This window comes from Pteropus alecto, unplaced genomic scaffold, assembly GCF_000325575.1.
Source record: "Pteropus alecto unplaced genomic scaffold, ASM32557v1 scaffold121, whole genome shotgun sequence".
In the NCBI taxonomy this organism is placed as follows: domain Eukaryota; kingdom Metazoa; phylum Chordata; class Mammalia; order Chiroptera; family Pteropodidae; genus Pteropus; species Pteropus alecto.
Genome location: NW_006434369.1, coordinates 13,036,982 through 13,060,461, shown reverse-complemented (window position 1 = coordinate 13,060,461; position 23,480 = coordinate 13,036,982). Strand labels below are relative to the sequence as shown.

Sequence of the window (23,480 nt, the reverse complement as noted above, 5' to 3'; positions counted from 1 at the left end):
CTGGTCTCATCAATCTGTGATTTGAGATCCTGAAAGAACCCAGATCTTGTGACTTGGCAGGGAGAGCCACCCGCCATGTGGACTCACCCACCATGTGGACCTGCTGCGCTTCAGGGAAAACAAAATGTTAAGTGAGCAATTTAGGTTGGACTTAATCTGGAGGCAAATCAGTAACTTTACACTGAGATACTCTCTTCATTGTGTTCTCAGGAAAATGAAGTGAATCACCGGAGCAAAGAATGTGCTCTCTGGTGCTACACCAATAATAAAGTCTAATGTTTTGAATTAGAAGAAGGAGAGAGAGAGTAACTGAGAAACCTTTGGCTGGTCACTTTGTTGTTCCTTTGCCTCCCCCTTCCTTCCCTCAGATACATGCTTGGATAAGAATTCTCTTCTCCAGCCTGGTTTTTCCTAAACTCAATCCTTCAGTAAAATGACAAGGCCATGTTAGACATGGAAATTATTGCAGAGCAACAAATCCAAGATTATTATTTCGCTGAAGACTCCAGGAAGTGGAGATGAGGAGCTGTGAGAGCATAATCTTCCAACTCAACCCAAATGTGATTTTTTTTGCCCCATTTGTTAATTAGTAAATCAGAACCAAATGAAAAATACAAATAAGTGCATACCACAAATCCGTCACACTTCAATGTTTCTCAGCTTATTTCTGTCTTTCTCACTTTATACTATCCATTGTCCTCATCATCTAGGAATAAAAGCACCCAAAAGCACCTTGATAGATTGGAGTCAATTTTAGTCTTATGAATAAAACTGCCTAAGAAATTACATAGTTCAGGTAAGATTATTCGGTTAACTCAGGAGTTAAGTGATTGATTTTTAGGAATAGGAAGATAGGAGTTATGTGGCAGTATGTTTCCCACTCTTTTAAGCTTCTTATTAGGTATTTGCTATTTGCTACTTTTTTTTTTTTTTTAACTCATATATTCCAATGCTTAACCTTGGTGAGCGTTGTTGTTTTTGTTATTGTTTAATGTAGAAAGCAGTGTCTATAAACACTTCGAATCAGACAGGGCTAATCACACTAGTACAATTATTGCTCAAAAGAGACCATGAGGGCTTGTTGCCCCAGAAAAGGAAGGATATTCTCTGAGAACAGTCCTGGGAGAAGCATTTTGTTGTGTTTTTGCAAGGATGTGGGGATCCAAGTTTTGCCTATTAAAGGAAAGGAATGGCCCTTTTCTTTGTTTGTGTGTTCACAGTGCACGGCTGTGCTGGGGAGATGGTCTCGCAGCCCATGGTGGTGTTTTTCCATTCTCTTGTTTAGAACCCCTGGGCATAAGCTCATGTCCCACCCGCAGCTCAGCAGTCGTAATCACATCTTGGTTTAGAACTGCAGGTCTTACTTTGACCAAGAAAGTTTCAAGTGTCTTTCTCTTGCTACTGCCAGGAAAGGCCAGCCAGTGCTTGAGAAGTGTGGATCCATCATTTACTGATTCAACAAACAAGTATTGGCCACTAACTACATGCAGGTACTGTTTTAGGCAGTCGGGACACATAAGGGAACAAGACAAAATTTCCTGCCTTGGTAGGGTGTATGTTTGAGGGGAGTTTCAGCCCTCAGCAGTAACACGCCTGCAATTTCTTTTTCTGTGCACCGGTGTGCTCTTGCGGTGACAAGGGAGGAGCATGTGCAGATGCCCCCAAGTAGGAATGTGTGCTGGCCCCAACTCCCCAGTGTCAGGCTGCCTTGGACCAGTCACGTGGAGGAGAGGTTGGAAGGGATCATGAGAAAGGACTCTCCCCATGTCCCTGTATTTGGCACGCTCGATGCTATGCCGCAAATAATAACAGGTCATCTGATGCAGTGTAACTTGATAGAAATATGAAACCCCGGTAACCCTGGGAACTGAAGCAAAGAATTGGCCTTTCGGTTACTTTTACTTTTAAAACTTGAACGTTTCATTAAACCAAATAGCTCCATTGTCATGGTCAAAAGTCCACTGTGGAGAAAGGCAGGATTTAGTGTTTATTTAAGCTGCCACCCAATGAGAGAAACTATTGCCCAACATAGTTTAATTCTCAATTACTTAAGGACTGATTTTTATTTTGTGGATTTCTACGCTCTCGCTCTCACTCTCCGTCTCTGCAGAAATTTCGATGGAAGCAGTAGAATTTATTGGCCAGGTAAGGGTGTAAATGAAGAAAAACCCTAATGGTAGCGATCTCGAAAAGTAATACTCTTAATAAATGAATACATCGTCTAGTGCTGTATAGCCCTGCTGGGTGTTTACAGAGCATTTTGGTACACAGGGTCTCGTTTGTCTCTCATAACAGCCTATGGGGATATGTTTCTAACCCATATATGGAGAGTAATCACTAAATCAGTAAACGGAGGCATAATAATCCATAATAAATAGCTTATTGATATCACATTCTAATACATGATACGGTAATATTACCTTTGTTTCTAGATTTTATGGCCACTCTGTGGATGCTTACTATTTTCAGGAGACTGAAAATAGTAACTTGATGGCTGCATCATGACCTCACATCTGCAGCCTGTTGGTCCCATGTTCTTTCCTGTGTACTAGGCTCTTGATTTTCAAAAAGGAAACAATAGCTGTTTGATTAAGTTTCCTCCCTTTTCAACTTTCCCAGGACTACTTCTGGCAACCAGCTATCTCTCTCATCAGTTCTCGATTTTCATTCTCTCTTGTCACCCTTCCCACTGTGTTGACCTCTGAGGTATCCTTTTCTTCTTTTGACTATTGGTCTATAACATCTGTCTATTTCTCCTTCTGGTAGTCTCTTCTGCAACTCCCCTGGGTTAACTTTGTTTATAATTAGATTCAGCCAACATTTATTGCAAACCTACTGTGTGCCAGGGAGTGTCCTGGGCACATTCGCTCAGCACTCATTCATTCTCCAGCCTCTTTCTGTGCAGAAGTCTCGCATAGCCTGGCCCTAAGGAGGGTGCTTAGCTAATTGCCGTTAAGTTTGGGACAGGCTATGATTAGGCTCTGATGGATAATTATCAGCCCTTCCAACGTTAACTCTGAGGAATCAGTGACTGAGAAGGAGAGATGAAAAAGAAGAATAAAAGAGATACATACACAAAAGAACCGAAAACAGGCACTTAAACACATGTACATGCATGTTCATAGCAGCACTATTCACAATAGCCAAATGGTGGAAACAGTCTAAATATCTGTCAATGGAAGAATGGATAGACAAAGTGTGGTGTATACATACAATAGAATATCATACAACCATAAACAGAAATGAAGTACTGGTACATGCTAACACTATTGATGAACCTTGAAAACATTATGCTAAGTGAAAGGAACAAGTTTACAAAGGATTGGATGATTCCATTCATACAAAATATCCACAATATGCAAATCTATAGAGAGATAACGTAGATTGGAGTTTTTTAGAACCTGGGGGTAGGGAGACTGGGTATGAGGTTTTCTTTGGGGGCAATGGAAATATTTTGGAACCAGACAGGAGTGGTGGCTGTATAATATTTTGAATATACTAAATGCCACTAAATTGTTTAAGATGGTTGATTTTGATATGTAAATTTCACTTCACCTTAAAAAAAATAGAATGAAAAAGAGAGTTAGAGGTCTGTTTCTCTGAATTAAGAATGTAATTTAAAAATTCATTCCATCTTGTGCGTGATGACCTTGTGATATGGCTTGAGTATAATTAAAGTACTTTGAGCGGATTAATTTCTTTCCTTTGCTTTTTAAAACTTAACATGCTTGGAGTTTGCATCCTGAACTCAGAGTGCAAAGCCATATGCAAATTGGTATTCTGGGCCTATACTGCTGTTGTTTCAATAAATCAACCCTGACAGCTGTGTTTTGAGACAGTCCCTCAGTTTTGCTGATTGTGTCCTAGAGAATGCCCCTGAGTCTTGAGAAAACACTGTTGGGGCTGGAGGCAGAAGCCTGATCTATTCTAGTTCCTTTTGCCCACTGAGGATACTATGATGCCTAGGAAAGAGCATGGAGCAGACCTCAGTCCTGGTTCATACATTCATTCAACAAACATTCTTGAGCCCTCTATTGGAGGCTATGAAGGTAAACATGACATGGACTCTGCCTTTGAGGGGCTTACAGTCTGGCAGGTGAAGTGGACATGTAAAAACTTAGTATAACGTAAGGGCACAATGCTTACAATTTCCATGGGACATTATGTGAATGTAGAGTTGAGGGTCCCCAGACCAACTGGGGTAGGTAGGGTGGAAGAAGGCAGTTAAGGAAGGCTTCCTGGATTTCAATCTTAAAGGAAGATTTAATATCTTGTTGTATTACCCATTACGTGTTGCAAGTAATGGTTGGAGTTTTAGCAAAAGAGGAAAACTTAAAACCGGAAACTTATTTTAAAAGGAGTTTCAATTTGATATTTTTCACCAAAGCAGTAATAATTGTGGGGGAAATAAGAACTTTGATGTACTACCCTTGTTTTAGGGCTTTAATAAATTGTTTTTAGTTCAAATTACATAGGAGCAGCAAAGCATTTTCAAAATTTTGGGCCTGTAAAAGTCTTCATCCTGGAGGTGAGAGAGGGAAATGTCTTTTACAGGGCAAGGAAATTATGTAAGTAAGGCAAAGACATAAAGTCTTGGGGAGGATGGTTGGAGAAACAGAGCAGTTTAGTGTCTCCCAAGAGTATCGTTTAAGGCAGGGAAAGGTGAGGCATGAGGCTGGAAGGCGATCAGGGGAACAGATTGAAGACTTGGAGCAGGCAAGTTACAAGGTCAGATTTGTGACTGTGGTACTAGCTGCAGTGTGGAGAATGGATGGACAAGGGGTCAAAACTAGAGGCAGCAAGATCAGACGCTGCACAAGGACAGTAGAGGGAGCAGGATAGGCGGGTTGGAGAAACTTCTAGAACTATGCTTTCCAATAGAACTTTCTATGAGGATGGAAGTTTACAATGATATATCTATATAGTACTCATCAGCCACATGTGGCCACTGAGCACTTAAACGTGGCTAGCATGACTGAGGAACTGAATTTTTAATTTTAATCAATTTACATTTAAGTGCCTGCACATGATTAGTGGCAATTATGTTGGACAGTGCAGTTATAGAGGGTAAATAAACGGGAATTGGCAAATAATCATACAGTTTGGAGTGTCCAGATGGACAGAGGTAAAGCTATAGGAGCAGGTAAATTAAGGGGGAGATGGTGAGTTTCATTTTATACACGTTGCTTCAATTACACAAGGGGCATCTGGATGGAGAAGTATACCCAGCAATATGATAAACACATCCCTGAAGGGAGAGCAGTGAGCTGGGGATGGAATTGTGAAAGGCATCAGAATAAAGATAGGAATTGAAATCATAAAAGCGAGTGGCCTAGGAAAGCCCCTTAACTGCCTTTGGCCTCAGATTCCTATTAATATAATGGCGATAATATTTACTCTGCCTATCTTCTGGGACTATTCTGAAAAACAGATGAGATAATGTATATGAAAATATTTTTAAACTCTTCAGACATTAGGAAGGTTTTATAATATCTTTAGGAGTTGAGAAGAATGTGCTCCAAATGTTATTTTCCAAACACACAAGATAAAGACTACAAACTCTGAAAGGATTACAGACTAGATAACTGTAAGCTCCTCCTGCTAACATATGACTAGATCCAGGATAAACAAGAGCAAATATGCCTACAGCATAAATGTCAGGGACTCAGGGACATCTTTGAGGATTCCCCTGAGGGTGTTACTGTGAGCAAACAAACATAAAAGCCAGGTTTCTGTGAGTGCAAATCATAGCACTATTGCAGATCACAGGATGAGCTCGAGGTCCAGGCAAGGTGGGAGAGCTCTCCTAGAGGTTTTCAAATTAAGCCAGGACCCAAAGGGAGATAAGTGCTTCTAGGTTGGTAGTGTTTCTCACAAAAGCAAATGTATATCTTTTTTGTGAGGAGAACAGCAAGATCAATTTAAATATTTAACTTTATATTCAATAAAAAAAATGACCTAAAAATCTCTAAACCCACAAGGAAATAAACCACCAAAACGAAAGTCATCAAAGGGATGGGATGGCAAGTTCCCCAAGGATTTCACACATTAGAAAACAGACACCAAGTTAGGAATACACAAAGAATAAAGAATAGTATAATATATTACAATAATATAGGAAAATAGACAATTGAAAATGACCGAGCAGATCACACAGCAACAACAATTGAGCTATTAGAAATCTTTAAAAAGTCACTAAAATGACAAACTAAGAGATGTCTCTTAAACTACACTCTAAACACAGCTGAAGAGGGAATTGGTGAACTTGTTGATAGACCTAAAAAATTTGTCTAGGCAAGAGACAAGAAGATAAAGAATATAAAAGAGCAGTTAAGAGACATGGAAATTAGAATAAGAAAGTCTAATACTCATCTAATTATCATTCTTGAAAGAGACACTAAAGAGAATGAAGAAGAGGCCCTCATCGATAAGCTAATAAGAATTTTCCAGAACTGATGAAAGATAGGAATCCACAGATTTGTTAAGTACAGTGTAATCTGAGCAGGCTAAATAAAAAGAAACACACAGCTAGGTATATTGCAGTGAAGCTTCCGCATACCAAGGACAACGACATTATAAAAGCAATGAGAGAAACAAGGTCATCTAAAAAGAAATGATTAGTCTGATATAATGAATACAGACTTAAATTTCTTCTCTCAGTCACAATGAGGATATTTTGCCTGTTGTTGCTCTGCAATTGAAATCATAGTGTGGGAGAGTATTTTTCTCTTTGGGCTGTCCTGTCTACGTGTTTTGATTGAAGACACTAAACTTTTTAATTGTGAAAAAATTCATATTATATGTGTTGATTTTTACTAAATGTGGTTTGATTGCTTCTTATAGCAGTCCTTATGAGCAGGCAGAAGTGTGGTTGATATTAATGGAATTCTGTCAAGGCTGCAATTATCCAGTTTAAGTCTTTCCTCATGACACGTTTATTGATTTAAGTGCATGAGTGTATTCTCTCATGTTAGCTGAGGTCTACGACTTATTTCTGTTGTGACACATGTATAGCTGTAGCTATTGAGCTTCTTCTCCAACCTAAAGTGAAGTTAATATCTGTATTTGGGTGTGAATATGGTTCTAAAATGAGTTTTTAAAAAAAATTTTAAAAAGACTTGGTTAACCCTTGTATTGGCAATGTAAGCACAGTGTAGGCATTTACTGTTGGTCTTAAAGCTATTTATAATGTAGATGCTGGATCTAGTCTTAAAAAGCCACTTGGAATAAAAGTGCCAAGGGAGTTCCTTTATGACGACAGAGCAGTTCTGTACCTGGATTGTGGTGGTCATTATAGGAATCTATATGTGTGATAATATCTCACAGAATTATATACAGACATACCAAAAAAGCATGTAAAAATTGGTGAAATCAAAGTAGGGTGTGTAGTCTATCTAAGGTATTATGCCAATGTCAATTTCCTGGTTTTGCTATTCTTCAGTTATGTAAGATGTTACTTGGGATCTCCCTACTATTTTTTTTAAAACAATTCTACTATTTTTGGAACTACTCGTGGGCCTATAATTATTTGAAATAAAAAGAAGTTTAGAAAAAAAAGTCACTTGGAGCATGGCAACCAGGAAAATAGATTCTTTTTGATATTTTGATTCTCATAGAACATTAATACAAATATTTAGAAATATTTGGTGAATCTTGGAGAATAAAGTCTGCCATCTCACTGTGGTTAGAAAGTGAGTGAGAGAGTTCAATTCAGTATCTCTATTACTATTTGAGGTTGTACGCTTGCAGCATAAAAGTCAAAAGGCTGCTGTTGTTACAACCCTCGAAAGACTCCAGAACTGTCCTTGTTGCCTAAAATTAAATAAACATGCTATGGCATGAAAACTTGTTGACAGTAGTCAATAGAATGGCAATTTAAAAAGTTTCAAGTTTTTCAAGGTTGTTGTGTAACTGCAAGTAGAATCATGAAGCATTTGGAAAAAGTAGAATTTGAATTATCAAGTGAGCCCAAGTTAGTGAAAAAATAATAAACATGTGACTACTCTTAAATGTATTATATATAGAGATTATTCTTTTTTTCTCCCTTTCTCCCCTTTCTTTTCTCCTTCGTATTTGCATTTGAAATAGGTACTGTCTGTGTTTTTCTCTAGACAACTTTAATTGAAACAATTCAGACAGAATGAGATGATATTCATAAAATACCTCTACTAAAATATCTTTATCACAATCAAATTAAGCAGTAGTAAAGAATAAAAAGAAAATGACCTCCAATAAGATGAATCAAGACAAAGGAAATCCACAATATTAGAATTAAAAAAACAAACAAACATAGAGCAGAGATTAAATAATAGGAGAGGAGAACACTCTGAAAAACTTTATGGTAATAAATTTGAAAAATTTATCCCAAATTGATAAACCTCTAGAAAATTCACACTGACTTAAAAAAGAAATAGATGGCTGGAATATTTCTACATGTTTAAAGGAAAATGAATAAATAATTAAAAATTTTCCCCAAGGAAAACACTAGGATCAAATGATTTTATAGATAAGTTTGCCAAACTTTCAAGGAAGAGATCATTTCTTGGAAAGAAAGAGACAAGAAACAGAGAGAACATTCCCCAACTTATTCCAAGAACAAGTATAACTTAAAATCAAATAACACTGCATGTGATGAGACCATTACCAGTGTCACTTATAAACACAAATGCAAAAATTCCAAATCATAAATTCGAAAGGTAGCAGAACAAATGATGTGAAACCTTAAGGTCAATGTTATGGACTGTGTGTCTGTGTCCCCCCCATAATTCATATTGTTGGATCATAAATTCCCAGTGAGATGGTATTAGGAGGTGGGGCCTTTGGGAGGTAATTAGGTCTAGATGAGGTCAGGAGTGTAGAGACTTCATGATGGAGTTAGTGTCCTTATAGGAGGAGAAATAGACTAGACACACTCTGCATGCATGCACCAAGGAGGTTATTTGAGGATATAACAAGGAAGAGGGCCCTCACCAATAACCTGACCATGCTAGAACCGTGATCTCCAAGGACTTCCAGCATCCAAAACTGTGAGAAATAAATGTTTATCATTTAAGCCACTCAGTCTGTAGTATTTTTGTTATAGCAGCCTGAACTCATTGTATGTATATGCCACATGTTTATCCATTCATCTGTCAATGGATGCTTGAGTTGCTCCCACCTTTTGGCTTTTGTAAATAATGCTGCTATGAACATGAGTGTAAAAATATTTGAGTCCCTACTTTCACTTCTTTTGGGCAAATACTCAGAAGAAGAATTACTGAATCATGTGGTAATTCTACATTCAATTTTTTGAAGAATCGCCACATTGTTTTCCTCAGGGGCTGCACCATTTTACATTTCCATGAGCAATGCATAAGAGTTCTGCTTTCTCCACATTCTTACCAACAACTGTTGACAAAATGCCTGTGTTTTTAATGGATTTATACAAGGTAGAGCTGAAAGAGAAGAGTTTAATGATCACCTATTTCCTGCAAAACAGCCATATCCCACTCAGAAATTCAGTCCCTCAGCAGCTGACAGGTAGTGTGGCCATCTGCCTAGGCTGCCTTCACTTTTAGCTGTGACTGTATCTATATTTTCATCATGTGCCTGCAAACCTTCCATCATGTCCGAAAGGAAGACTTTAAGGGAAAAAAGAACTAAACACTATGTAGAGACATACATACATAGTAAAACTTAGTTTTCAAAAGGCGAGGGAATGCTAGATACTATTCATGATACTAGGTACCATTTGGAGAGAGGTGGGGGGAATACTCTCAGGGAGGAATACCATGGTATTGGTCATGTTCCAGTTTTTCAGTTGGGTACTGATTTCCTTTCCTTGGTGCTTTATATTTATGCTTTGTTACCTCCATAAATTACATGTATCATTTTGTATGTGTAATATTATATAATTTACATTATAAACCTTAAATCAGTAACTTTTATTGTTGGCCAAAGGTCTGATGCTGGTCCGAAATTTCAGCTGGTATAGTCTGAGGCAAAAAGAGAATAGAGCGAGTTTTATAAAGCTAAATTTATTCAATTTCAAGGATTGTATACTTCAATTATGTCCTTCCTTTTTTATCTGGTGTTAGAAGGACCTTTAGAAATGAAATCATAGAGTTAAAATACAGTTTGTTGTCTTGTTTGTTTTATTGTACTTACAAATGGCAAACAAAAATAGATGACCTTGTGGAAGGTCATTACCATTAAAAAATATTTTCACTAGTCCTTGAAATGAAAAATTCTAGGAATTATTGCCTTGGAGAACGCAGTCCTGTATCGGGTAGCCAAACACCAAAGCTGATGACATTCTATATGGTGATTTCATTTACTGCCCTTTTCACAGAATGCATGTCTCTAATTTAAAAAGCTAAATTAGCAGAAGTATTAATTAGCCCTATCTAAAGACTCGTTAGTAAATTTGAATTACTGAGCAATGACATACTCTAAGCTCAGAGGAGCTATATTCTCAAATATCAGCTAATGATAATTACAACTAACATTTATTGAGCATTTACTCTACCACTGATTATTCTGTATAGATTGTATTACTTAATCTTTAGAAATGTTATTCTCTTTTAACCAATAACTGGAATTTTGACTAATATCTTGCTCAGTGTCACATAAGAAGAAAGGGAGCTGAATCCAAAACCAGTTTGGCAGTTTGACATGTCATCAACACTCTTAGCCTTACTTAATTGTATACTACACATGGCACCACTATTGGAAAACCAAATGCTAGGGGCTATAGAGTAGGTACTAGGCACTAAATTCAGAATTCAGCCATCTCTCATATTTCTTGAACCCTGTGATGTTTAAGGAGTTCAGAATCATCATGCTTAAAGGGGGGATGCTAAGCTCATTGGAAACATATTATTATTGTACATCGTGGTCTTCAAATACATGTGTAGGCAGTGACCAAATTGTGTTTATTTCTTGTATACCTATGAGAGAGAGAGAACTTGAATCTAAAAGATTTGTTGCATAGTCACATGGCAGTTTCAGAAATTCCTTATTTAAAATCTCATACCTATAGATGGCTTAACTTTCCTTAGCTTCTGCAAATGCCATTGAAGTCTTAAGTTCTTGTTAAGAGTTATTGGCTTTCTTTTTTTTTTAAAGAAGCTAAATCTCCAAAGCTTTCTCTGGTGATTATGGAGAACAACACATGTGGGAGGAAGTGGGCAGTTGGAGGTGGCAAATAATTTGATTTTTTTCCTACTCGCAATCCCTGGGAAAACTTTGCCATAAAGGATTAATTTGCTCATGAGATTTCACTGAAGTTGCCATTAAGAAAAAATCTAACAGGAACAGCAAGGCAGAAGCATTTCTAAAGTCTGGGTAAAAGAGCCAAAGATTTATGATGGGAAGCAGAGCACTACTTTTTCTCTTTTACTACGATTATGAGTTAAGCATCTGAGGTTGATAACATTTCTCTCACATAGGACTTTATATAGACACCTGAAAGCCAACTCTGAAAAATAGTAATGGGTAGTTTTAGTTTTTCATAATTTTCTCTTCATGCAGGGAAAATATTTCATTAAAAAAAACCAGCTTTTAGACTTAATTAATTCCCAGTTTAAAAAAAAAATTAGAAAATAGCAAGTTGCATTGGTGATTTACTTCCACATCCCTGTTCTTATACTTGGGTTCTAAGCACAGATTAAATGGAGACTCCAGCAGCTTCACAGCACAGAGGTCCCTCCCCTCAGAGTCCATCAGCCCTCAGTTTCCACCAGCAGAGAGAAGGTAGTCGACTTTAGTTAGAGCAACATTTTCTATGAAGCTTTACCCTACACCCTTCAACAAAAGTTTCACTGAATAACAGGCAAAGTTTGAGGACATTGGAGCTTCAGGCCCAGGCAAAATGCACTGCTCACTCTTCTCTCCACCAGCACGACCCCTGCCAAAGGTCAGCTCAGGGCTATCCTTGGTCTTGTCAACTGCTGATGGTGAGAGATGAACTAACTTGAGAGGGGAAAATCAGCAAGAAGAAAAGGGGGCTGGAAGAGGATAAGAGGGATCAGGATCGCCAGATGCATTCTTATTCATTATTTTCCTTATTCTTACAACCTCCCTGTGAAGTCATACTATTCCCATTTTTTTTTGCAGATGAGGAAACCTGAGGTCAAAAATTTAAATAACTTGCTTTCGTGCAACTTAAACTAAGTATTTAAAGTATTTAAATGAAGTAAAATCTAAGAATTTTATTTAATCCTTGAGTAAAATGAAGGATTTTAATCCCAGCCTGTCTGACAGCTTAGCCAATGTTCTTTTCACCAACCCATCCCTCTAATAGCCATTGGTGACCGGTAATCTACTTATGAATTACAACGGAGAGACTTTTTTTTGAGGTGAGTCTGTGGCACTTAGTCAAGTAACAATAGTTGTCACTCTCTCTTGTTTAATCTTATAGTGGAGTACGACAAGGAGTTCTCCCCTCGCCAGCGACACCACAAAGAGTTCAAGTTCAACTTATCCCAGATTCCTGAGGGTGAGGCGGTGACGGCTGCAGAATTCCGAATCTACAAGGACTGTGTTGTGGGGAGTTTTAAAAACCAAACTTTTCTTATCAGCATTTATCAAGTCTTACAGGAGCATCAGCACAGGTATGAAGACTCAAGGAACCCCAAGGGTGGGGCTGGCCCCCTTTTCTAGCCTGTCATCATATAACCCTGAGTATGTCTGTGGAAGGTGATTTGAAGTTCAGGGGCCACACATGAGCATGATGAGGGGTGTATTCTGAATTGTAGTATTTAGCCAGCAGGAAGATTTTTTGCTATTAAGTTGAAGATTTTTCAAATAGTTTTCTTTTTCTAAGAAAGCCAGTGAATGGTGTTTACTAAGCATTCTTTATGATCAGAGAACATATAACTTATTGGGAATAAATGTTTCCCATAATTGTTTAGTCTCTACTTTGAATGATGCTGAAGGTGGCTAAAATAAATTCACATGTGAAAATTATGTATGGATGCTTACAAATGGTACTAATTCAAGTGAATAGAAGGCTATGTATTTGTGCATATGATATATACACATGCTATACATCTTATATATGATATATCTTTGAGTAAGTGAGCGTATGTGTATATGTGTGTGTGTCTCGAATGTATTTTATTATTATTATTATTCAAATACAAGAGAATAATAGACTTTTTTTTTTCCATGTGCGTATTAGTCTTATTTCTTGAAATGAGGCCAGGTTGTTTCAGAAAAAAAATTGCAATGAAATACATTCATGGGACTTCCTAGCAATAAAGAAAAACTTCCACGGTTCCACGGAGTGATTTTTAGAGGAAGGGCTGAGGGATAAAGTATTATAGCAGTTAGTTCAAACCTAGCACACAGAAAACAAGCCAATGACCTTGAATTTTGCTTACTTCTTAGGGGTCAGTTTAGCAGTTTGGGGAGAACAGAGTGCCTGATGCATAGTAGATTAGCATTGCTGCATAATTCTAAGTGTGCATGAGGTGGAAACTCAGCATGTGATATGACAACCTGGAAGAAAGAATGCAGAGGGAGAGGGAACCCCACATTTATAGACTCTATAAATAGAGATTTGCCAACTTTGGTTTTATGAACTAAGTCTAGATTTTTGCTTTTGGTCCTGGAAGTCTATTGGTTTCCCAGGAATCCCCAAGGTTTTAGGAATGACTTAAACCTGTCTGTCACAAATATGCACACGAAAATAATAATGAATGTTAATTTGCCCATAAAGGTTTATTTTAGTATTGAGAGCACTGCCAACATTTGGCCCTTATGCATATTCAAATCTCTAATGAGGGAAATAAGGAAGAATGAAGGACACTTGCCAGGCTTCATGGACACCTCATGGTGTTGAACATACACACTGATTTTGTATGTCAATTCTTAGCTGGAATAATTAAATAATAAGTAAAATATAGTCATTGTGATATCTTCAGAACAGACCAAAATTTCAGAATGAATGGGAAGTTTTCTGATGTCTCATTTTCACTGCTAAATAAAAGTATATTTAATGACTTAACTGGTAAGGGACTCTTTAAGAAGATAAAATTATTTCTGGCTAAATTTTTGTCTTTTATTAGTTCAGAGAGAATTGGTTTCTAGTGATTTACTGGAAATGCTTTAGCCATTGATTTTCAATTTGTCTAATTATTTGTCCCATTATATTTCTCTGGTAGAAATAATCTCCTGGTACCATTCTGGCTCAGAACTTTGTTCAGAATTCATGTTTTCTTCTGTCCTGCAGGAAAACTTTATAGTGAAAATACTAGATTGGGGGTTTTGCAACTATAACATTTTTTCAAAAATTATTATTATTTTTAAAAAGAGAGCTAGCAGACCATTTGTAAGGTTTATACTGAATTTCAGCCAAAAATGAACAACTGCCTTGTGCCTAAGATGGTGGTGTCATACTTCCTCAAGGCCAGCAGTAAGTTTGGAAAACAAAATCTCAAACAGTCCCAAGCTTTGATGACTCTGTCAAAGTGGAGTTGTAATTCCTCTGCCTTCTAGGATTGGAGTATTTGATGATCAGATGTGTTTAATTTTTGTGCATAGGAAAGGGGAAATACTGGGAGAATTTGGAGAATTTCATACTTTCTAAGGGTTCCAGGTTGGCCAGGAGGAGATTTTCTTTTCTTATGGGTGGGCCAGGAGCCCAGTCCTCCTGCTGTCTCCTAATGGCCCTCCAGAGGCCTCCAGATTTAACTGCAGGACTCCTGGGGAAGGTTCGATCTCCCATCTGCACTGTCTTGGGGTATCTTGGCTGAAAACAATTTTCCAAGCTTGTGAAGAAATTTATTTGTCTAATCTATGTTTAAGTGAAATTTGTGGTATTTGCTAGATTAACTTAACAAACGTTTGTGGTGCAAAATGGTTGGCCTCTTTGAAAAAGAAAAAAAAGGCAGGTTTTTCAATGCTGTCGTATACTCAGCTAAGGCAGAAGAAGTTAGGCATTGGGCCTTTCTGATATAAGGGGCAGCTAGGAAGCCCAATCCAGGGAGAGTCAAAAAAGATTCTTGGAAGATAGGCCATTGCTGTGAACTCTACAGAAACATATTCCTATGACTGATAAGAAATCATTGGACCAGGTAAGTTAAAAAAAAGTGACTACTTGAATAGATGATGCTTTGAGTAAGAACTGGGAAACATTTGAAACTTTATTCAAAACCTGAGAATAATCCCTGAGATAGAATCTAAGTCCAGTAAAGATCTGGAGCCACCCATAAAGCGGATGGGATCAGACAACCAACAGTGTGCACAGTTAAATCAGAATAGCACAGGATGTGCTTCGCATTTTGATTTTTAGATGTGCTCTGTGCTATGGTATGGTGTTTATATTTTAAGATGAATTTTGTGTTAATACCTGGTGTTATAAATCATTATGTTTTTATGATGACACTAGCAAAAATTGGCATTTATGTAGTACTTAGAATTTGGAAAAGAACTTCTCATACATTTCCTCATTAGGATTTAACCATGACCCTGCCAGATAAGCTGGGCAGGCATATTACCTATTGGAGAAGGAAACGTGGCACACATGAATTTTGCCAAGTCTAAATTACGCCCAAACTATTGTCTGCTCAGCTTCCCAAAAGTCACCGTGATGATGACATGGGGACAGTCTCAAGATTAAGGGGAAATGCCAGAAAGAGGTAAGCCGTCTCCTTCTGGCATGCCCCACATCTTCATCTCTTTAGCCTTGCTGGGAATATCCCAAGGGCACTTCCGTTTGCATGGCAAGTGAGATAGCCGTTGGAGGTGAGAATGTGTCTGTCAAAATTCAGGCCCTGCTACATTGACTTTCAAGGCCTTCCTATGGAAAACCTTTGCAAATCTTTGTTAATCTACTGATCAAACATTGATCTATTAACAGCTTTTCTAGAGGAGGGGTATGAAGAGGAAGAAAGACTAGAATAAATTTACACAGAAATATTTGTACTTATTCACAGTATTATGTATTTGTCCATTTACTTCACTGTTTTCTTCTCCAACTCATACACACTAAGCTGTCTTCACACTTGAAGTGTACAGGCTGCTCACCTTTCATATTCATCTATAATAGCATGATGGTAGCATGTTGCTTTTCATAACATGTACTCATGATCTTTATTTTTAGATTAACAGTACAATCTTGAGAACTTTAAAGAATATCACATTCATCTACATTTCTTATGTGGCTAAAGACATACTTTTACTGGTCTTAATTAATTTTTTGTATACTCACAAGTTAAAGAGCATCTCCTGAAAGCCAGTTAGAAATTTTAACAGAGGGACATGTTCAGTGTCTAAAAGATGGTCCTGTTTGGTACATGAATTGACCACACGTACCTCCGCTAGTTTTGAAATTCCATGTTGTACTCTATATATGTTTTGGCAATTGCATTGCTCGGTAGTGATAGCCTATCTTTTCCATATTGTATCATGGTGCAGTTCTTTGGATGACATTTAAAGTAAGAAATAATTACCAAATTTAAAATTCAATATTTCCTGGTATAAGCAGCATCACAACTCATTTCTCTGTTTGCAGACAGGCAAAGTTTTTGTTTTTTGTTTTTTGTATATATTTTTAAGTTTGGTTTATATGTTTCTTCTTAACTTCAGAATCTTTAAGATATGAAGAGATGCATCTCTGAATCAAGTGAACAGGGCAATGCTGTTACAGAGTTAGTTTCCAAAATGAGGAAGATTTCCTAAGGACAGCTCAGAAGCCATGTTAGTGGGGTCCTGGGAAAAATCCCAGACTGAATTATTACTTAAACTAAATTTTTGATAAAATTCATCAATTCTGATCTATTTTACAGATAGAATATAATTGTCCCAGGTGAGAAAATAACTGTAAAAGGGCAAATACACATTTTTCTAGACTTTTTAGTTTGATATGCTACTCTGAACCAGTCACAGAGATAGGACCAAGGGAAGAGGTCAGGCAAGGAGGATGGAGATAAGTTCTAGTCTGGACATGACCTGGTAGATGAGTCAAGGTAGGGATGCCCAGGAGGCAGTAGGATATGGAAATGTTTAGCTCAGCAGAATGGGCTAAACTATAATAATAGGTGTTTGAGATCATATGTGAGTTAGTGAAGTTGATTCAATATCCCAGCTGTGTAAGAATAAAAAAATTTAATTGACCCAGTACCATTTATTGAAAATACTTCTGTTTTCAGTTTACTTCAATCACATCTTTTTCTAAATCAGGTGCTCATATATGTATGGGTCTGTTTCTGGGATCTTTATTCTCTTCCATTAGTTAATTTTCTTCTTCTTCCATGAAACTTAACTCTTTTAGTTTTCTAAGAAGCCTTAATGTCTGGTGTATAAATTCTCCAATTTTATTCTTCGAGATTTTTTTGGCCATTTAGGGACCTTTGCATTTCCATGGAAATTGTAAAATAGGAGCTTCAATTTCTACAAGAGAAATTGCTGGACTTCTGATTAAGATCGCATTAAATCTAAAAGTCAGTTTGAGAAGAATTGACTCTTACTAACATTGAGTGTTCCAATCTAAGAAGAAGATATTTATTTAGGCTTTCTTTAAATTATCTCAATAATATTTTGTAGTTTTTTTGTCTTGAATATTTTTATTCAACTTATTCCAGGTATTGAAGTTTTTGATGATATGGTAAATGGCATTATTAGCTTTTAAAAATTTCAGTGTCTAATTGTTTTTTTGCTCACATATAGAAATATAATTAATTTTTATATATTGATCTTTTATCCAGCAACCTAGCAAAGTCACATATAAATTCTAATAATTCTTCTGTGTACTAGTTTAGAAATTCTGTAAATATAATCATGCCATCTATAAATATCACTTCTATTTCTTCCTTTGTAATTCTTATATATTTTTTTCTTGTTTTGAATCTGAATTCCATTCAGATTTCTGTCAGATTTCTAATCTCAGATTGAAAATCCCTGTCAGGTTTCTAATCTAAGGGGAGAATTATTTAATGATTGAGCATTTAGAGTGATGTTTGCTATAAATGTTCCTATAGATACTCTTTATTAGATTAAGGAAATTCTCCTCTATTCCCAGTTTGCTAAGTGGATTTTTTCAATTAGAAATTGATGTGGAATTTTATCAAATTTTTTCCTGAATCTTTAGGGATGATTATATGATTTTTCTCCTTTATAGTGTCAATACGATATACTACATTAAATCTTTGTAAAATGTTAAACCAACCTCACATTTCTGGAACAAGCCCAGCTTGTGATTTATTATTCTCTTTATATAAGACTAGATTCAAAAATCATGTCTGACAACTCTATTAGCTGGATCACCTATGGATCTATTTTCATTATCTGTTTGTTCTCTTGATTTTTCCCTTATTTGGTTTTATTTCCTGGAATGTCTGATAATTTAAAAATTAAATTCTGGACATTATTTTTGAAAAATAGTTCTAGATACTTTTGTCTTCTTCTAGACTATATTTCTTTTTTTCTAGAAAGCAGACAAAATGCAAGCAGATTACCTTGTTATTTTTGTTCCTGGTGAGGCTGGGTTTCAGGATGTATTAAGGCTCATTGGTTTCTGGTTTTGCCTTTCTTATAGAGTTTAGCCTTTTAGGGGGTCTCAGCTGAAGGTCTGGGATGTTTACCAGAGCTAATCTTCCTTAGTAGGCTCTGAACTCTAATTTTTAACTTCCCAGCATTGTGAGACTGCCAAAAAGTCTGCTTTGCTTTTTATCCTCTTGGCAGTTTCTTTCTGCTTGTTTTCTCAGCTTCTTACTCTATGCATACACAGCTTAATATTTGGCAAAATACTTGAGTTCAAGGCAGCCAGGACTTGAAGAGCCAAGGTCCTAGAGGAAGTGAACCCTAACTTCTATGAGATCACTTGCATGAGCTCACTTCTATGCAGCCCCTTTCCTCTGGGACCTTAGTCCTTTAAGTCCTAACTGCCTTAAACTCTAGTGATCCCCAGCCAGTGATATTGCTTCAAGCTCTAGGTTGCTGCTCCTTTCTGTTTGGCATCTGTGCCTCACATAAAGAATTAACAAATGCCTTGAGATGAAAAGGGAACAGTAAATACAGGGCTTATTACCTCTTTCTGAGATCCTTACTCATTAAATATTGCCTGTGTTGGTTGCTTTGAGATAACTTTAAACAGGTTTTTTTTCTTAAACTATTTTTAGCGGGAGTGTTAGTTTGATACATCATAGCCAGAAGCATACATCTCTAAAGTATCGTATTTTGGGGGGAAATCTTTATAACGAATCCCCACGAATGTTGATATTTGATTCATTAACCATGGTGTAGTTCTGGAAACAAGACCTGAACCCAGTAGTTGACCCAGTTCCAGGATCTAAGAGGACAGTTTCCTTGGGAAAGCATTTTTTTAAATAGACTGATCACTCCAATGAATTCTGTTGGATTTTCAGTGCTGCCTACTGAAATGAAGTGTCGTGAACTTTTATCATCACTGTGATAAAAGTGAGATTGCTGAAACTGTTTTCTCTTTTGAAGAGAAGGGCAAATCTGAGAAAGCTGGGATAGAATACTATTGTAGTTTGGTAGAAGAAAATCAAAGCCTTTTATCACCATGCACAGCTATACCTGTTTCTCTTTCTGTATCTGTCTTTCATAGGTATGATCCTCAGGGACTCTTGAAATCTTACTGCTGACTTGATAATCTCTGGCACACTCAGTGTGGGCCTCAGGCAAGCATTGAACTTTTCAGCATTTGTTCCTTTGCCCCTGAAACAAGGATAACACAACTGACACACAGCTCAGGTTATATAACTAGTTAGTTTTATCTTTATAGTTAAGTGCACGTTCTTTATACTTAGAATGATTTACCTAATATTGAAAAAGACCCAAGAAGCTACCAAACCTTGTTCCCCAGCCTGTGTTATGTTCTTTGCAAAGGCACAGTGTAGAAAATAATGTGACAGAGAGGAATTAAAGTTATCCTAAAGAATTACATACACGCAAAAGAATGCTAAATTTGAGGGAGATGAGAAGTCAGGGTGTGGTGGGCAGAGGAAACTGTTGTTTGGGAACTGCTTATCCACTTGGTAAACATGAAAGAGAAAAGGAAATAGGTTTTTATTTCTGGAAACTATGCCTTCTGTATTATTCATTCCCAGAAATGGATTGCTTGGTGTATGCATCTCCTTACCAGGATGTCCAGCACTGTGGGAGGCAGGCCATGCATGGTAGTGGTTAAGATTATTTTGTGAAACATCTTTTTTTAAAAAAAATCACAAATTAGTGGTATTTTTGCTGTTTTATTTCCCCATATTGGACAAGGATATGGAAATGTAGGATTGTTCATAACGTCTAAAACATATAAGCTTTGCACATAACATGAATCTAAGGTGGTAGAACTCTTCGTTCAATCTGTACTTGGTCACTAGGGCATGTCAGAGTATACCCGAGAGTATGGGAACATTATTTTGTTTATGTGGTCAAAGAGGACAGGCTAGGTAGCCGTGAATTTGTATAAAATAATCTTTCACCTTCCCCTCTCTCCTTGTCTTAGACACATAGAAGCAAGCCTTCTAATAAAACTACTACTTTGGACTTTGTCTTACCTGTGATTCTAAATATTAGTCTAGGTTGATCATCCTTGAGGGTAAGGACAACTCATAAGACAATCAATCATTTACTGCGAAATAACCTACATTTGCTTTGCCCTGTTTAGGGAGAGGAGTAAGAAATCTTGAGAGCAGATAGCTTTGAACCTTAAGTCTAGAAAACAGGCAAAAGTAATACTACCCCTATTTAAGAGACAGGGAGTTATGCCATAGGTCAATGGCTCTCAAAGTGTGGTTCCCAGACCAGCAACATCAGCATCTCCTGGGAACTTATTAGAAGTGCACATTCTCAGGCCCCACCCTGGAAAATCTGGGGTGAGCCCAGAAGTCTTTGTGCGAACAAGCCCTCCAGGGGCTAAGAACATATGTTGCACTTGAGCCAAATTGCCTGGTTTTAAATCCCGGCTCTGCATTTACTGGCTGTGTTACTGTGAACAAGCTACTTAACCTCTCTGTTCCTCAGTTTCCTTATGTGCCAAACTGTGATGCTGTTAATACTATTACCTCTTATGGTGGCTGTGAGGAGTTAACATATGTAAGAGCACTTAGTATAGTCACATAGTAAACACCATGTAAGGGCTTGATATGTTAAAATTCTGACAGCAAAGTGATTTGTGTTGGTTTGGTGAAGATGAAGTATCCCTTACAAAGTTAAGGTGTCTGTCATTTGAAACTTCTCTTCATATTATTCTAGTCCTTGAGGTGAAATTTGGGTAATATCAGTGGCATAAAATCAATGAGAGCTTAGCTAATTATATAATAATAAAGTTCGTTAATCCTTGTTACTCAAATTCATTAGCATATGTGTGTGTAGCAGTTTTCCCTGATTTCAAATCTTATTTCTTTTCTATCTTTTTAGTGGTAAAAGTTTAGACATAATTTTCCATATGTGATACATTACATAAGGAAAAAGTTCAAATCCTTTCTTTACTATCTAATTTTCTAAAATGATTGACTTTTGACTTTCATTATATTTGAAAATTGAATTTTTCTTATAGCATAAATTTGGTTCATCAATGTATGTATGCTGTTTTATATCTTAGTTTACCATTAAGCCCAGACACATAAATGGCAAAGGAATGTTATGAAAAATAAAGAAACAAGCCACAGACTAACCTTATCAAATATTTCATAAATCTGCTTGCTTCTTACTTATAAATTCTACTTTATGAAGAATATTTTTCTAATAAAATGGTTAGTAGTAAGCACAGTTGTACTTTGTCCTGGGTAGTGTAACCTTAATGGGTACCATTTGTCAGGAAAAGTCAAAACCAGGAGCTCAGATGCCTCTTGACCTTTTCCAAGGGCAAAGGAGAGAAAGACCCACTGTGTTTGCCCATGATGCCATCTGCTTCTCAGCCTGATGGAGTATCTCCGACAAGGGCAGGAATGACCTTGCCCACAAACACCAATTCTACAAGTCTTATGAGTGGTTTGCTTGTCAGGCAACTCTAGCCCTAGGGTGTATTTTTGACAATTTCTAGAAATTTCTGGTGAGGCTTATTAATTGTTAAGGACTTCATTTTCCCAGGATGGTCACAATATGAGGACACTCATGCCCTCGATTTGGAATAACATTGAGAATAACACTATTGATCCTTGAAGATGGAACACATATTCATTATGAAATGGGTCTATGAGTTGGTTCAGAACACAATTCGCAATAAATTCATTCAAAATTTTATCTCTCTCTTGTTTCAGAATTTTCTTTCATGGTATGCTCACTTGAGTGTCAGTCATCTTATTAAGAGGGTCCAAATAATCTAGTCGTGGTGGTCATTTGGCTTGACCCTAGGATTCTTTATCTGATTGCAACACATATTTTAGATGGGAACAACATACCTCAGCCCTGCTACAGTGAGAGTTTAAAGGGAACCCTTGTTTTTCACATAGTGAAATTAGGTACATCTTGTTTGAGGCTACACTTTTACAGAGTGGGTAGACTAAGAAGGCCATGTGTCATTGAAGAGAAGTAAATAGATGTGTGCCAGACCAGAACCATTTTAGTGACTTGCTATAAATTGTGTCTCAAATACCTGAGTTATTGGAAGCATTGAGGGTGAACCAACAAAGTTGTTTCATAAAGCTGTAATTCTTAAAGTCCCTCACCCTGGCTGTGTGACTGCATGTCATTGATGGTCTCCGTCTAGACAGAGAACATTCTGCTTAGAAGGAAGAATAGGGCGAGACTGGGCAGTCCATCTCAGATCTCTTCTTCTCCTGACCCCGTTATGAGAACCCACTCATGATTTCTGATCCTGTGCCAGTCCTGAGTATCTTAATGTGTTTTTTGTATCCACCTGATGTTGGACCATATGTGCAGTAGATTCTAATTCCTTGCCTTATTCTGAGCCCTTGTTCAGAGTTTTCAACCTGTGCCCTGGACTTTTCTTGACTGTTTTTTAGATATGTGGTGGCTAACAGCCTGGGCTCTGATTTTAAGTTCCAGTCACCCTGTTTAATGCCTGTGACTTTAATACACTTACCATCTCTAGTCTCTGTGCTGTCAACTGTAGAAGAAACACAATAATAGGACCTGCCTCTCGGGGCTTCCCAAGTAATAAAAGAGAGGCTCTTGGTGCATGCCCACATATAGAAAACACACAGTAAATATTTGTTCTTCCTCTTTTCATTTAGTCCAGTTATTTTAAGTCCGTGCTTTACCTCATCTCCCTTCTAGGAACCTGAGCATCCTAGATTTAAACATCAAAATTTGAGACTTCCTCATTGACGTCTTTCTATGCTCAGGTATTGGACTGTGTTCATTTACACCACAGTTCTCTTAAGCAGTGAGGACCAGCATTATCCTTACTGTAGAGTCAGGGAAGTGTGGCAGAGAAACAACACAAATTCCTGGGGGCCCAGCCTATCTTAGGAGAAATTCAGGCTTGTCATGTCCGCTAATTCTCACTAACCCTGGAGATTTCATTTCTTCTACAGTGTGATTATTCATCTTTCTTATCAACACACTCT

General features: G+C 37.2%; 1 protein-coding gene across 1 annotated transcript in view; it reads left to right on the top strand.

The window, feature by feature from the left end:
- Nucleotides 1-23,480, top strand: part of BMP6 (bone morphogenetic protein 6) — a gene marked incomplete at its 5' end in the record, with an annotated part of 137,500 nt that overhangs the window by 94,731 nt on the left and 19,289 nt on the right. Inside the window, one exon of the mRNA XM_025044913.1 lies at nucleotides 12,401-12,593. Coding sequence (XP_024900681.1) covers nucleotides 12,401-12,593 — 193 coding nt within the window. The remainder of the gene's footprint in view (nucleotides 1-12,400; nucleotides 12,594-23,480) is intronic.